The sequence below is a fragment of the Penicillium robsamsonii genome, assembly GCF_028829455.1.
Source record: "Penicillium robsamsonii strain IBT 29466 chromosome Unknown utg000005l_segment0_segment0, whole genome shotgun sequence".
Taxonomy (NCBI): domain Eukaryota; kingdom Fungi; phylum Ascomycota; class Eurotiomycetes; order Eurotiales; family Aspergillaceae; genus Penicillium; species Penicillium robsamsonii.
In genome coordinates this window covers 3,620,930-3,634,039 of record NW_026643223.1, presented here as the reverse complement: position 1 = coordinate 3,634,039, position 13,110 = coordinate 3,620,930, and the positions used below count along the sequence as shown (strand labels likewise).

The window sequence follows — 13,110 nt, the reverse complement described above, 5'->3', positions numbered from 1 at the left end:
ATCCTTGCAGTGAGCGTAAAAATTGTCCCTTTGCTATGATGATTGTTGTAGGTCAGGCTATACCTGCGGCTGTAGCAGCAAGTCTCAAATTACCTAGATGTTGACAGGATTAACGGAAAGTTCAATGCGTATTCACAGCATGCTATATATTGAATTGAACCACCTGTTTGGATGTTGGATCCATGAATTTCATCAAACAGGTTCAATCTAGAGCTTCGAGGACTCACTCAAAGAACGATGTCATCGGAATGATGATCGAATACCTGAAGCCTTTCAGATTACTATCCAAGAAAACGTGGTGTTGGGGCGAATATACATCTCCACATCAAAATATGAGCCTAGGCGGCAAAAAAAGCCTACAAGGCATCATTGGATGCTATTGACACCGAGATATCTATCTACACAGTCATCAACATGCTGGCATTCTTATACCAGGTCAGCAGCGGATTCTCCCCGTTGCGGGTCTCCGTATCCTCAATGTAAGCCCAACGGTTCACGAACTCCTCATGGCTCGTAACCTGCGTCAGCTTCCCCGTAACAGCACGATACATATCCTCGACGACATTAAAGTCCGTCGGGAAGAAGATATCGAAGTAGCCTTGGTGGACCTGCAGATAAAATTAGCCAGACTCAAAGATCACATCGCAGAAAATATCCACATACAAAAGGAGTCGACACCGGCACTGTCTGCCGCTGGTACCGAGTCTGCACGACTGGCGCGTTGATCCCGGGCACGGCATCTGGCAGGGAACTGAAGTCGCTGGAAACGAGACGGTGGGCTGGGAAGTACTGGTTCAGAACATCGAAGAACTGCATCAGTCGGGTGGGAATGTACTCCGGCAGGGAATATTCCTTCTGGAAGGGTGAGGCGGAGCGGAGGCCGCGGAGAAGTGGTGGGCCCAGGGGACTGGGGAAAGGACGCCGGGCGGCGGCTTGGCGTACGCGCAGGAAGCGAGCGGCGACTGGGTCCAGCTGGTTGTTGTAATACTCGTGGAACTCGCCGTCAGCATCGATCAGCACACCACCCTGCTGCGGCGTTTCGGTGCCTTGCTTGTAGCGGATGGTGTCGTGGGCGAAATTATCGAAAACCTCCAGAGCCAGGAAGAAACACGGGGAATGAACGTATGTGTCCCAGTCGAAGATTGACCGGTTTACAATCTCGACGTGGTCCCGGTGTCCCTTGGCAGTGAGCTTGTCGGTCAAATTTTTGTACTGGAGATCTGCTAGCGCAGGCGAGATCTCAATGATTTTGAACTTGGTGCGCTGATACACCTCGTGATCGGTGTCGCGGATGAAATCCAGAATGTTTAACATCATTGTGCCGTTTCCTGCACCCATTTCGTAGATGATCAGGTCATGATACGGGTATAGGGTCAGCTTGTAGTTTGACACTAAATACCGAGCAATCGTCTCGCCATAGTATGGTCGGAAGAGCTCGGTCGGTGTGTGCCACAGTTGCCGCGCGATGTCGGGGTTCGTCGCATCAAGCTTGTCTTCAAACTCCGTGTACCGTTGGCCAAGGAGTTTGTGGAACGCGGGCCCGTCTTCGATGTTGTTAAAGTCGAATGGCTCTCCGGGGCTGAAAATGGTCGCGTGCTTAGAAAAGTATCCGTAATGTGGGTTGTAGAGGCTGTCTAAAAGCGCAATGTCAGAACTAGTCTCCCATCAAGTAGCCGCCGAACTCACCGTCGATGAACTCGCGCGTCAGCATCTTGACCTGCCGCGGCCGTTCGCGACGGTTGCGTAGCTCCTTAGCTGTCACTGTCGGGTATTTCTTGTACTCCTCATCGATGTTCTTGGGATAGTCCCCTCTTTTTGTCCAGAGCTGGATATCATCGTGCCGGTTGCGCTTCACGTTGACAGGTGTGCGCCGCGTGAGAAATGATCGGGACTGCGGTCGAGCAAGTACTGAAGGTGATCGCCTTAATGAGCGACATGCTGGATGGCGGAAGAGCTGTCGGAACAGCTGGGTAAGGACTGGCGAGTCCATTGTGGCTGCAGAGCTAAGCTCAAGGTTGTTCCGGGGAAGAGGAACAGTCTCTGGATAACCCTTTTGGCCTCAGGCATATGACACGTGCCTCAGGCAAAACTCATCACCTCCAATCTCTTCATCACATTGGGAATTACATGGTTTTTTAAACCAAAGACACGTTGAATACCAAGAGAACTCTCTGCATTGGCTCTCAATATTTCTTTTCATCGACGAAGTACAGGCTGATTCCTATCTTCTACCAAACAAGCCCGATGGTCCGAGCTTCACGTTTCCGTCTATGCACATGACCTCAATCTTTAAGACATAAAACGGCGTTGGAAGATGCCAGATCATTCGGCGGCGTACATAGGCACGGCATTCGTGACAGGTGTCTGCCTGGCACTCGCATATCAAGAATTTTCTCGTCCTAGGCGTGAAGTTAATGTGACAGAACAAAAATCGCCATCAAATGGCCTAGTCGCCCGAGCTGGTCCGCCCATCATTGTGGAAGGCATTGAAGGCTGCATTGGGAACACCCCCTTATTCCGAATCAAGTCACTATCCGACGAGACGGGATGTGAGATTTTGGGCAAGGCAGAGGCATGTAGCCTTGGTACTTCGTATACCACTTGGAAAATGAGCTAACAATGCATGCAGTTTTTGAATGGCGCTGGCCAGAGTTCAAAAGACCGCGTTGCACTAAGCATGATTGAGATTGTATGCCGAATACACAACAAACATTCCCTGCAATACCAGCATCACTAACACCAACCAGGCCGAAGAACAAGGTATCCTGACTCCCCATTCGGGCGACACAATCTACGAAGGAACCTCGGGATCAACCGGCATCTCACTAGCAACTCTAGCTCGTGCAAAGGGCTACTTAGCACACATGTATGGATGCGCCACCCCAAATTCCCACCCAATAGCAAAAGCCACTAATGCACATGCAACCCAGCTGCCTGCCGTCCGACCAGGCAATTGAAAAATCTAACCTACTGCTAAAGCTCGGGGCAATCGTGGACCGGGTTCCGCCAGCCCCAATAGTGGAGAAAGACAACTTCGTCAATCGCGCACGAGCACTGGCAACGACGCACACGGCCTCGTCGGGCATTCCCTCTACGTCAGCAGATGAGCAATCCGATCTCCCCGCGCCAAACGAGCGCATGACCCGTGGCCGGGGCTTTTTCGCCGACCAATTCGAGAACGAGGCCAACTGGCGCGCCCACTACGAAGGAACTGGCCCAGAGCTGTACGCCCAATGTGGGGGCCGCATTGATGCGTTTGTTGCGGGCGCTGGCACGGGCGGGACCATTTCTGGTGTGGCGAGGTACTTGAAGCCCTTGCTGCCTAGACTTACAGTTGTGTTGGCCGACCCGCAGGGGAGTGGGCTTTTTAATCGGGTGGTCTACGGAGTCATGTTTGATGTCAAGGAGAGGGAAGGGACGCGGAGGCGTCGTCAGGTTGATACTATCGTTGAGGGGATTGGGATTAACCGCGTTACAGCGAATTTCGAGGCCGGGAAGGAGATGATTGATGATGCGGTGCGAGTTACTGATGCACAGGCGTTGGCTATGGCGCGGTGGCTTGTTGAGAAGGATGGGATCTTTGTTGGGAGTAGTAGTGCAGTGAATTGTGGGTCTATTCACTCTTTACCTAGTACATCTGGTGCGTTTTACTAATGATGGATTCTAGGCATCGCCGCCGTCAAGACAGCAAGGAAGCTTGGCCCTGGCCATCGGATTGTCACGGTACTTTCAGACTCTGGCTCACGGCATCTGTCTCGATTCTGGGCCAAGGCAGGAGATGTTGGTGGGGCTGTTGATACGAAGCTTGAGGATGTTATGAATGCACGGGACGAAGACTTTCAATAGATATATTAATTGGATGTGATATGCTAGTGGATATGTATATGGATGTGGATAGATTCATCGATCGTCCATCACTGGCCCCCGGTTAGTATAATTCGGTTGCACATAATCATGATTTTGAGTTTATAAAAATACCCAAGAACCTGTTGGGGACAGCCACCTTACTGTCGGTTGCCGTGGTCATTTCTTGGGTGCCGAGCTGCCCAAGCTCTTCCTGAGCAGTGTCTTCGGACGCAGCATTGCTATCTCCTGTCTCATATTTGACTTCCTCCGCGGCTGCATCCGATTCAGGCTCATCCTTTATCTCGTCGTCTGTTTGTTCTTCCTCCTCCTGCTGTTCCGGCTCCGCCTGTTCCTCGATGGTCCCGATCATTTTCAAGGTAAATCCTTCACCAACAAAAGCACGCAGCAGCTCAAATTCAACCTCATGTCGCGATCGACCCTTGAACCGACTTTGTATCTGACCCCAGGTAAGTTCTGATTGGGTGCTGAGTCGGGACAGAGCTGCCAGCTCAGGCTGTGTCCAGGCGGCGGAAAGCGGTGGCGGGTTGGCGAGGCGGCGGGTCCAGTGGTTGTAGAACCAGTGCCAAACTGTCTGATACTCGCGACCTGGCAACATGTGCATGACATCACTGGCCTTCTTTTCTTGTTTGTGCATCATGCACACGATCAACTTTGCCTCATCTGGTGTTATGGGCCGCCTTTTGCTTGGGGTGAAGTCCATGGGCTGCGGCGATGAGGCCTGGGTGCTGCGTGTGGATTTGGGGGTTGAATCCGCTAGTACCATATGATCAAATGGCACTTCATTTTTGTATTGAGATACAACCGCTTCGTTTTCATGGTCACTTGGTCTACAGCCTGCTTGTAGTTTTTCTTGTTCTTTGGGTACTCCACCTTCTTGGTGGCTGGCTTCGCAGCCCCCCTCCTCGACGCATGGCTCAGGCACTTGGTCTGCCTGGTTTCTCGATTTGTAACTCCCTTCTTCAAGGAGTGCATAAGGCACTTCATCCTGTTGATCGCCCGTTTGACACACCGTTTCTTGATCATGGACTGGATCATCGGCTTCGATGACGAAACTTGGCCTTTTCGAAGGAGTAGATGGACCGTCGTTCTCTTTCGTCGAAATGTGGCGCTTCCCGCGGATAATTTTCACTTTCGATGGTGTCGGTGATGGCTCATAGTCTTGCAAGGGGTCATCTGACTCATTTCCATCCGGTATCGCCGCAAAAGACCAGTCGTGCGTCACAGGGCTAGAATGGTATTTGCGCTTCGTAGCTGGTCGGCGCTTACTCGGTGTAGCTTTAGGTTTCGTTTCTGTACGTGGTCTGCGAGGTTTGCGCACAGCCCAGACGGAGCCACTCCCTGGCGGAGACTGAGACCTGACAGGTGGAGAGAAGCCCACGTTCGATTTGCGAGTCTCAGTGGTGGGCGTTGAAAAGGACGGAGGCAAGTCTGGAACGTCCCAGATTGGATCCTGCGATTTGGGAGCTGGAATAGGGTTGGTGGGATGGGAGATATATCCTTCCTTGGTGGTAGGACTGAGCCCTGCAGTGCCTGATGCTTTAAAAGTAAACACGAAATCCAAAGAGGTATCCATGTCTGTCTGTAGCTGTTTCGATGGCGACTCTTCATCTGGAGCATGCGGTGAACGACCACCAGGAGACGATGCCATAGAAAAGAATTCATCTTCCTCTCCCCTCGTGTTGTTGTCATCGTCTGCATCAAGGTCTTCCGGCCTATCCATTTCAGCCTGAGAGAGCCATGGTCGCGGCTGGTCACCACCGTCGTCCTCGCCCCGCATGCCCATGAGATGCCCATTGTCCACCACTATGTCCCCCGTCTGCAGGTCGATCTCATCACCAACGCCGGTGAAGTCCTGGCTATATTTCGCGAAAATGCCTTCGAAGAGAGACTTCAGTCGCGAGTCATTCTGTGCGCGCGCGGCCGGAAGATCAAATTCTGCGGGGACTTCTTCATCGTCGGGGGTATATGATAGGCATGGTCTCTTCGCCGGTCGTTGAATATTGTCCTGCATGGAGTGGTCCATGCTGCCGTCCGGGTTCATGATTGCGGATAAGAATCGATAGGCGCGTCCACGGGTGCCTTGGAAATGATGGAACGTCTAGCGCTCAGTAGAATAACGCATAATTAAATTTAGCAATCTGCTTCCAATTGTAAAATTGTTGTGTGCAGGCGCAGGCGCGAGCAAATATGCGGCAAAAGTCAAAACAAACCAAAATGACGTTCTCCGAAGCTCCCAGGGAGCTCCCCGACTTCTACTCCCCACACCTCCCGTCATGAATTAGAACCACCATGTATTGCCAAAAGTGTCGCACGCCGTTGAAGTTGGATGGCTCAATAGAGTCTCTCAACCCAGCTGCCTTTGACTTGTTGTCCAGTAAGTTCACACAGGGCGATCGTTATGATCCCCGCTAATCAAGTGGTCTAGACTCTACAGGGAAGACGCTCTCAGATACGGGAGCTGTTTCCTCACCAGTGCGCTCATCATATCTACACGAACACCGCGACAAGTATGATCAGTCCTCTAGACATGCTACGCAGCCGGTTTACAGACGGTCTATCCCGGGCCCACGTGCAGGAGGCCAGCCCAACCCGCCGACCATACCCCGAGCCGAAAGCGGCAATATGTCATTTGTGATGCTCACTGAGTCTCAAGTCGCGCCACCACCAGTCAGTGAGAGTGTTCCTGCTGCTCGAAGCAAACGAAGTCATACACAATCCCAGATACGTGGCCAGGAGGATGTATCATTTGTTGATCAGGTGGAGAAGACGACACGACTTTTTGAGATAATCTCGGCGCGCTCCGATATCGATCATCCAATCTGCGTGGAGTGCACTGAGCTTCTTGTCGAAGGATTGCAAAAACGCTTGGCAGGTTCTACAAAGGAGCGAGATGCCTACATCTCGTTTCTTAGAAATCTAAATGGGTCAATCCCGACCGGGGAAGAGCTGCAGGCAGCACAGAAATCGTTGGATGAGAGTCTGGATGCGGAGCGGGCCGCATTCGCAGAGCTGCAGTCCTTTGAGAAAGAAAAGGCTGCTTTAGATGCAGAAATTGCCAGCTTAGAAATCGACTCACGGCGTCTGGATGCGGACGAGGAGAACTTTTGGCGGTCTCGCAATGCGTTTGCGTTGACGCTGACGGATTTTCAAAACGAACGGGATGCGCTCAATATGCGTTATGATCATGACTCGCAACAGCTTGAACGACTGCAAAGGACAAATGTCTACAATGATGCGTTCTGCATCGGCCACGATGGGTATTTCGGTACTATCAATGGACTACGGCTAGGCCGGCTGGCCAATCCCTCTGTTGACTGGCCTGAAATAAATGCTGCATGGGGACAAACAGCCCTACTTCTAGCCACGATGGCTGAAAAACTCGGATTCCAATTCCAGGGGTATCGTCTCAGACCGCTTGGTTCTAATTCGCGGATTGACAAGATTGAATATCCCACGCAGCCATCCGGTCAGCCCGTCGAGGGAGCTGCGCCTAAAGTAACCGAACTAGACCTATTTTCGTCCGGGGATCAACTGCTCAACCTTAATTGGCTCCACCGTCGCTTTGATTCAGGTATGATGGCGTTCCTTGAATGTTTACGCCAGCTGGGGAAGTTTGTTGAAAAGACCCCGGCGCCCGTTATATCTCCCCGTCGCGGCCACACTGGCGCCACCGCACCGGGGTTGAAATTGCCCTATGAGATCAAGCGAGATCGTATTGGCGATGCCAGCATCAAGTTGGGCTTCAACCAGAGTGATGAGACATGGACCCGAGCTTGTAAGTACACGCTCACTTGCTGCAAGTTCCTCCTTGCGCATGCCAGCAATATCGCCAGCACGGGGTCTAGCAACTCAGCTGCCGTTGCGGCTGCGGCCGTAGCAGCCGCCGAACAAGCCCGACAGCCAACGGCCAGCCTGAAGAACAAACCATGAAAGACAGCAAAGGCCGGGAAATTTTTATTGTTTATTTTATTTTTTGGTTTTTTTGGTTTTTTTTTTATTAAAAAAAAGCAAAATAGGTGAGGCTGCAGCACAGGATTGGAATGCCAATCATGTGGCAGAAAAATCGCGTCGAAGACCTGCACAGCGCATCACTTTCGGTACTTTTGTCGATAAGCTCTATGTGCACAAGTATTAGGGGGGATGGTAATGACGTGCCACAAGACTGGACGTTTCAACCAAGGCCAACTCCAAGACTCTCATTGGCTTATCACAATCCTACTCGATTGACAAGGGGCCCAACCAATCCCCTGGCATATGTCGGCTGAGTGCAGGACTGGCGCGTGGGCCGGGAACAGACCTCCCCACTTCTCAATAAAACCCCCATTGCCTGATACCGGGACAGAAACGATGTCTCCGATTTGCCTACAGTCAATCCAGTCTACACGCTACATCCTAGTACCTGCATACGATCCGAGCCGGTGAACGATGGTCCGTGGACCTATGAGCGTGTTGGCGGCAGATATCTCCGTACTTTGTATACAGGAGGCTCGTTAGCGAAGGGGCTCCACGCGGGATGGCTGCTGTGTTCCCTCCACTTCTAAAGGAAAGCGCGGGTGTTTTCTTTTGTATTTATATTGGTTTATATTGAAGTGAAAAAGGTACACCCCGCACTTTTTGCCATGTCCATTTAGGGTTACCCGATTTGCATTAAATATTATTCACGCCTTTTTCTTTGTTGCTTTTTTTCTCACTGGGGGCTGATTGTTCCCCCCTTTTCCTATGAAATTTGATTGTACTCCATACTCCGTACTCCTATTCGGATATAATCCAAGCAAGCAAAGATACCCATCCCTATCGGGGACCAAGATTCTTACTCCCCGGAGGACCTAACAAAAAGAATCCCGTAGATCACTGCAGCTATCTTCAACCTATTCCCAGCTGACACTAGTTCTTGAGTTTTGCGTTAGGAGTTCTAGCCCTTGGAATATGGGCCACACGTGCATGCAACGGGGCATGTACACCGTTGTATATGAGAGTGGGATCGAGTCCGTAGGGTAGGTTTCAAAAAATATTTGAAAAGATAAAAACTACCCAAGCCGAGGGTATCATGACTATATAAACTCCTTACTCAGTACATCCTCATATACATAATCGAATACGAGGCCGTAGCCACCCGAAGTCCGTAAAAAAAAGAAAAAGAAAAAAAAAACACGTAGCACGGACCTTGCATCGTACGTTTCAATGAGTCTCGGCTGGACTGAAGGATTTTTTTTCTCTATAAATACTTGACACTAGGGAAATTGGTCTGACAGGGTAACCTTGTCTAGACAGGACCAACGCGGCATTTTCCCCCCTTGATGGTTTTAACGGGCTTAACGGCTGTACTCCTTGCTTGACAGTTGAGATCTAGCACGTTGAATGTGGCAGGTGTCATGTATGGAGTATAGACTCTAAATAGATCTAGATATACTCCGTATGTCATGATATATGCACAAATCCCATCTGACGTGGCTGATTGATCCGCAGACTGGGATGTTTTAGAGGATTTTTAGAGGATTTTAGCCTCGGAGGAAGACAAAGACCTGTCAGGGAAGACTCGGCCCGTTCCCGGTGGGTTTTTATTTTATTTGTTTTGATCTACATATAGTTGATTACATTATGTATTATATAGTAGTTTACGCATATATACCTATAACATTACCATGTAGTTATCCCCTTCTTACATTCGTACTTTATGGAAAAAAAAAGAAAAGGCAACGGACAATGCGTCCAATTTGCGGCCAGTGCACTGCATGTAATAGTTCGGTTAGGCTGTAAAAAAGTACGTCAACTCTACAAAGTAGATAAAAAGAAAAAAGCAAAAGTCAAGTAAAATTAATTTAAAAAAAAAAAACAATACAAAGAAAAATATCCAATCCCTCCCACAAGAAAGACCAAAGCCCGGACGGAGATATTCTCCTCGACCTACACGTCGATCCGTGACAAGTTGCCTGTGCTCATGGAGCCCACCAGACAAGCTCATTCGCCCGGGGAAGCAGGGGGCCATCTATCCGCGTGCAGGTCGCTGCAAAGAGAAAGATTCCCTGGCCCTCATCTCTTGCCTTTATTAATTCACTTCGGTTTTTGCTTTTCGCATTAGACATATTATGATTTGCATTCCTTAATATTATAACCTCGTTGAACTTCACCTCAACTCTATCATATATTTCTTATAATGGAGAATAGTTACTCAACACCGATCTCCCCTCAATCGCCTAATGTCTTTCGACCCCGCCGATCGGATGACTGGCATGAATATCGTGAAATCATCGAACAACTCTACCGCAACGACCAGCTGAAACTACGCGATGTGAAACGCATCATGGAGAGAGATTATAAGTTCTTTGCATCGTACTACTATCCTTTTCTTCGAATATGATTCATTTATAGATCTTTCCTTGAGCACACCTAACTTCAATCCATTAGAGAGAAACAATACAAAGATCGTCTTGCCGCATGGCATGTTCGAAAGAACATCAAAGCCAAAGAAGTCCATCTTATGCTCCGGAAGCAACAGAAGCGTGCCGCCCAAGGCAAACAGACAGCCTTCCGGGTAAACGGTCAGAATGTTGACCCCAAACGGATCGCCCGCTTTGTGCGTCGGTATGGGACATCATGGGATACCAATCGAGGCAAAGAGCCAGAGACCGAGCCACAAAGCCCGGAGCCTCGTGAGTTGATCTTCGACATTCCGAATTTGATATAGACTGGTGCCTATATCAACCCCCAACACAACTAACAACCCACCAGAAACGCCATCCGACATGACCTGCTATACCCCCGAACCAACAGACGAACACAGCCTCACAACACCAATCTCACCACTCCCCGACATGCAATCACCGACCCGAGAGATGCCGCCCTACCCGCTCGGCTCATACGGTAAATCCACGGCCGTTCCGGTGAGTGTGCCTGTACCGAATGATATTGATGGAAGATATTTCGCTCTAGACCCAAACCACCTCGAAAACCTTCCCGATCTAGAACTGGAAGAATCACCGGCCATGCCGATGTCTATGCACACAACCCAACCCCGTCATATCCAGTCCTACCACCATTCAATAGGGAACCATCTTTCACACGCACATGGTGCACATGGTGCACACGGGTCTCACGGGTCTCACGGCTCTCACGGTTCTCACGGTTCTCACGGTTCTGGTGTACACGGCTCTCATGCATCCCATGCTGTAGGTGTACACAGTTCTCACACTGCACATGGTCACCCTGGAACCGCACCTCGGGATCTCGAGGATGCTCCTGGTGAAGAAGATACCCATTCGCCTGACTGGAATACGGTTGAGTCGTTCCAGTCACGGTTGCAGAATTTGGATTATACGCTTACGCAGTCGATGTCGAAGTGGGCTAGGGATCAGGATCCCAATCAGGAGATTCCTCACCATGAGGGGTTGGGGATGTGATTTTGGTTTTTGATTATTGCTTGAGATTCGTTTTTCTTTCTTTCTTTTCTTGATTGCTTCATTTTGCTTTCTATCTATGTGATGATTTCCCCCCTTTTCCCATCAGCGTCTGAGCCTGTTTCCCTTTTCTCTCTCGTTTATTCTTTATGTATATGGTTATGTTTTTTGTCCCGTCCTCACGTCCTTTCCAAACATAGCCCACGACAGACTCATAGCAAGGGCGTTCTTATTATGGATTCTCCGCGTTTTAGATTGGTGATCTATGCATTATGTCATCCGAGTTTCTGTGTATCTTGCAAGTGCGCTGTCAAATAATGGGTAGCACGAGAAGGGAGTGACACGTCTCAGCTCCACGATATCCATCCGCTCGACCGACATTACTGTCCCTCTCGACTCAACCAACCCCGGCTTCCAGTCCCAGTCTCAGCTATGTCTCACCCGAACACGGCATCTCTCAGAACATACCCATGGAAGTTACATGCTGCAACCCTCTCGAATATCTAGCACTTCTACACAACCCCGACCCTGTCGTTTACTACCCCGACCAACCCGACCAATTCACCGTTCGCCCCCAGGATCATACTTCACTTCATCCCAGCCAAATTCGATTATGTACCGTTCCAGCCCCACGGTCCAGTCTCTCCCGGGATAATCCCATGCACAACATATTCCAGAGACGATCGAGACCCACATTTAAACGACTGTCTGAAACATTTACCATTTCCTGGTGGGACTATCGTAAACAACTTTACTCCATTACACATCGTGACTATGTATAAAGTCCAGGCAGAGCAGAGCCACCCCCACGCGATACCGTACATGGACACATATGTAGCGAGAGGTGACACAACCCAGTCAAGGAAAGGGTATCGCAGAAAGTATTGAAATGAAGTGATGAACACATGTTATCTACAATGTTCCAAGAAGCTCAACCCACTAAGCATTCAACCGTTTAAGCAGGTTATACTCCGTCGGTGGATCTACGACGAAAGTACCATGACAACAGTACATCCGGCACATGATCAATCTCCTTCCAAGGGGTTGTATGTACTCTGTACTCTATAGGCCATGTCGCGTCCACGGGCCATCAAACACAAATACTACAACAAGACACGACCCCTCGACCCCTTACGTACCCCAGTCCTCCAGCATATTGTAGATCGTACATCATACATTGTGTATCATACATTATACATATGTACATATGTACATTATACATAATGTAGAAATTCTATTCCAAATACCTGCAACGCCCCTCCGAAAAGCCAAAACACCCCCGAACCTCCACAAAACCAAAAGCACCGTCCATCCGGCCGACCAAGCCTGATTAAAAGCCAAGGCGAAATTCGCCTCACCAGCCCAAAGCACAATCGAAACCCAACCGGATGTGAGTGGTCCGCGAGTCCGGGCGGGAGGCAAAAGCTGCAGGGAGCCGAATGCAGGCGTGGGAACTCAAAGCCAAACTCGAACTAGAACTTGACTAGACGAGGATGCGGAGCAGGGGGCGCCGTAAGCGAGATGACGTGCGCGGGTATGTGCATGTGCATAGATGATTTGATTTACATGCCACGGGCTACGTTACAGAGTACGGAGAAGGGGTTTGCGTCGGTTAGGACTACAGTACTCCTTGCTTCTTGCCGGACTCTGTGCGTGGGATACGAGGTGCGATGGTATAGGCGACAACGGGGATGGCCGTGAATGTAGTGGTATACGATGCTGGAGTTGGGTGGTTGAATATACGGAGTACATGTGTGAATATAAAACAAAGATTGATATTCGATGTATCAAGTGTCAAGTGTTGGTGGGGACGGATATGGAGTGCCGGGAGCGGACGGGACGGGTATGG

At 50.0% G+C, this 13,110-nt stretch overlaps 5 protein-coding genes across 5 annotated transcripts; 3 read left to right on the top strand and 2 right to left on the bottom strand.

Moving 5' to 3' along the window:
- Positions 1-398: 398 nt before the first annotated feature.
- Positions 399-1,990, bottom strand: N7447_009405 (class I SAM-dependent methyltransferase; the record flags this gene model as incomplete). Its single annotated transcript, XM_057233667.1, has 3 exons — positions 399-608; positions 664-1,634; positions 1,687-1,990. The coding sequence occupies 3 exons, from the start codon at positions 1,988-1,990 to the stop codon at positions 399-401; spliced, it is 1,485 nt and encodes a 494-aa protein (XP_057083209.1).
- Positions 1,991-2,314: 324 nt separating this feature from the next.
- Positions 2,315-3,846, top strand: N7447_009404 (putative cysteine synthase; the record flags this gene model as incomplete). Its single annotated transcript, XM_057233666.1, has 5 exons — positions 2,315-2,572; positions 2,630-2,689; positions 2,748-2,866; positions 2,931-3,607; positions 3,668-3,846. The coding sequence occupies 5 exons, from the start codon at positions 2,315-2,317 to the stop codon at positions 3,844-3,846; spliced, it is 1,293 nt and encodes a 430-aa protein (XP_057083208.1).
- A 106-nt stretch (positions 3,847-3,952) lies between these two features.
- On the bottom strand, positions 3,953-5,908 carry N7447_009403 (Myb-like DNA-binding domain protein; the record flags this gene model as incomplete). The annotated part of the gene is made up of 1 exon (XM_057233665.1): positions 3,953-5,908. One exon carries the CDS (start codon positions 5,906-5,908, stop codon positions 3,953-3,955), a length of 1,956 nt encoding a protein of 651 aa, XP_057083207.1.
- A 248-nt stretch (positions 5,909-6,156) lies between these two features.
- Positions 6,157-7,797, top strand: N7447_009402 (beclin 1; the record flags this gene model as incomplete). The annotated part of the gene is made up of 2 exons (XM_057233664.1): positions 6,157-6,241; positions 6,293-7,797. 2 exons carry the CDS (start codon positions 6,157-6,159, stop codon positions 7,795-7,797), a joined length of 1,590 nt encoding a protein of 529 aa, XP_057083206.1.
- Positions 7,798-10,021: 2,224 nt separating this feature from the next.
- N7447_009401 (Clr5 domain-containing protein) lies at positions 10,022-11,264 on the top strand (the record flags this gene model as incomplete). Its single annotated transcript, XM_057233663.1, has 3 exons — positions 10,022-10,197; positions 10,273-10,517; positions 10,597-11,264. 3 exons carry the CDS (start codon positions 10,022-10,024, stop codon positions 11,262-11,264), a joined length of 1,089 nt encoding a protein of 362 aa, XP_057083205.1.
- Positions 11,265-13,110: the final 1,846 nt, after the last annotated feature.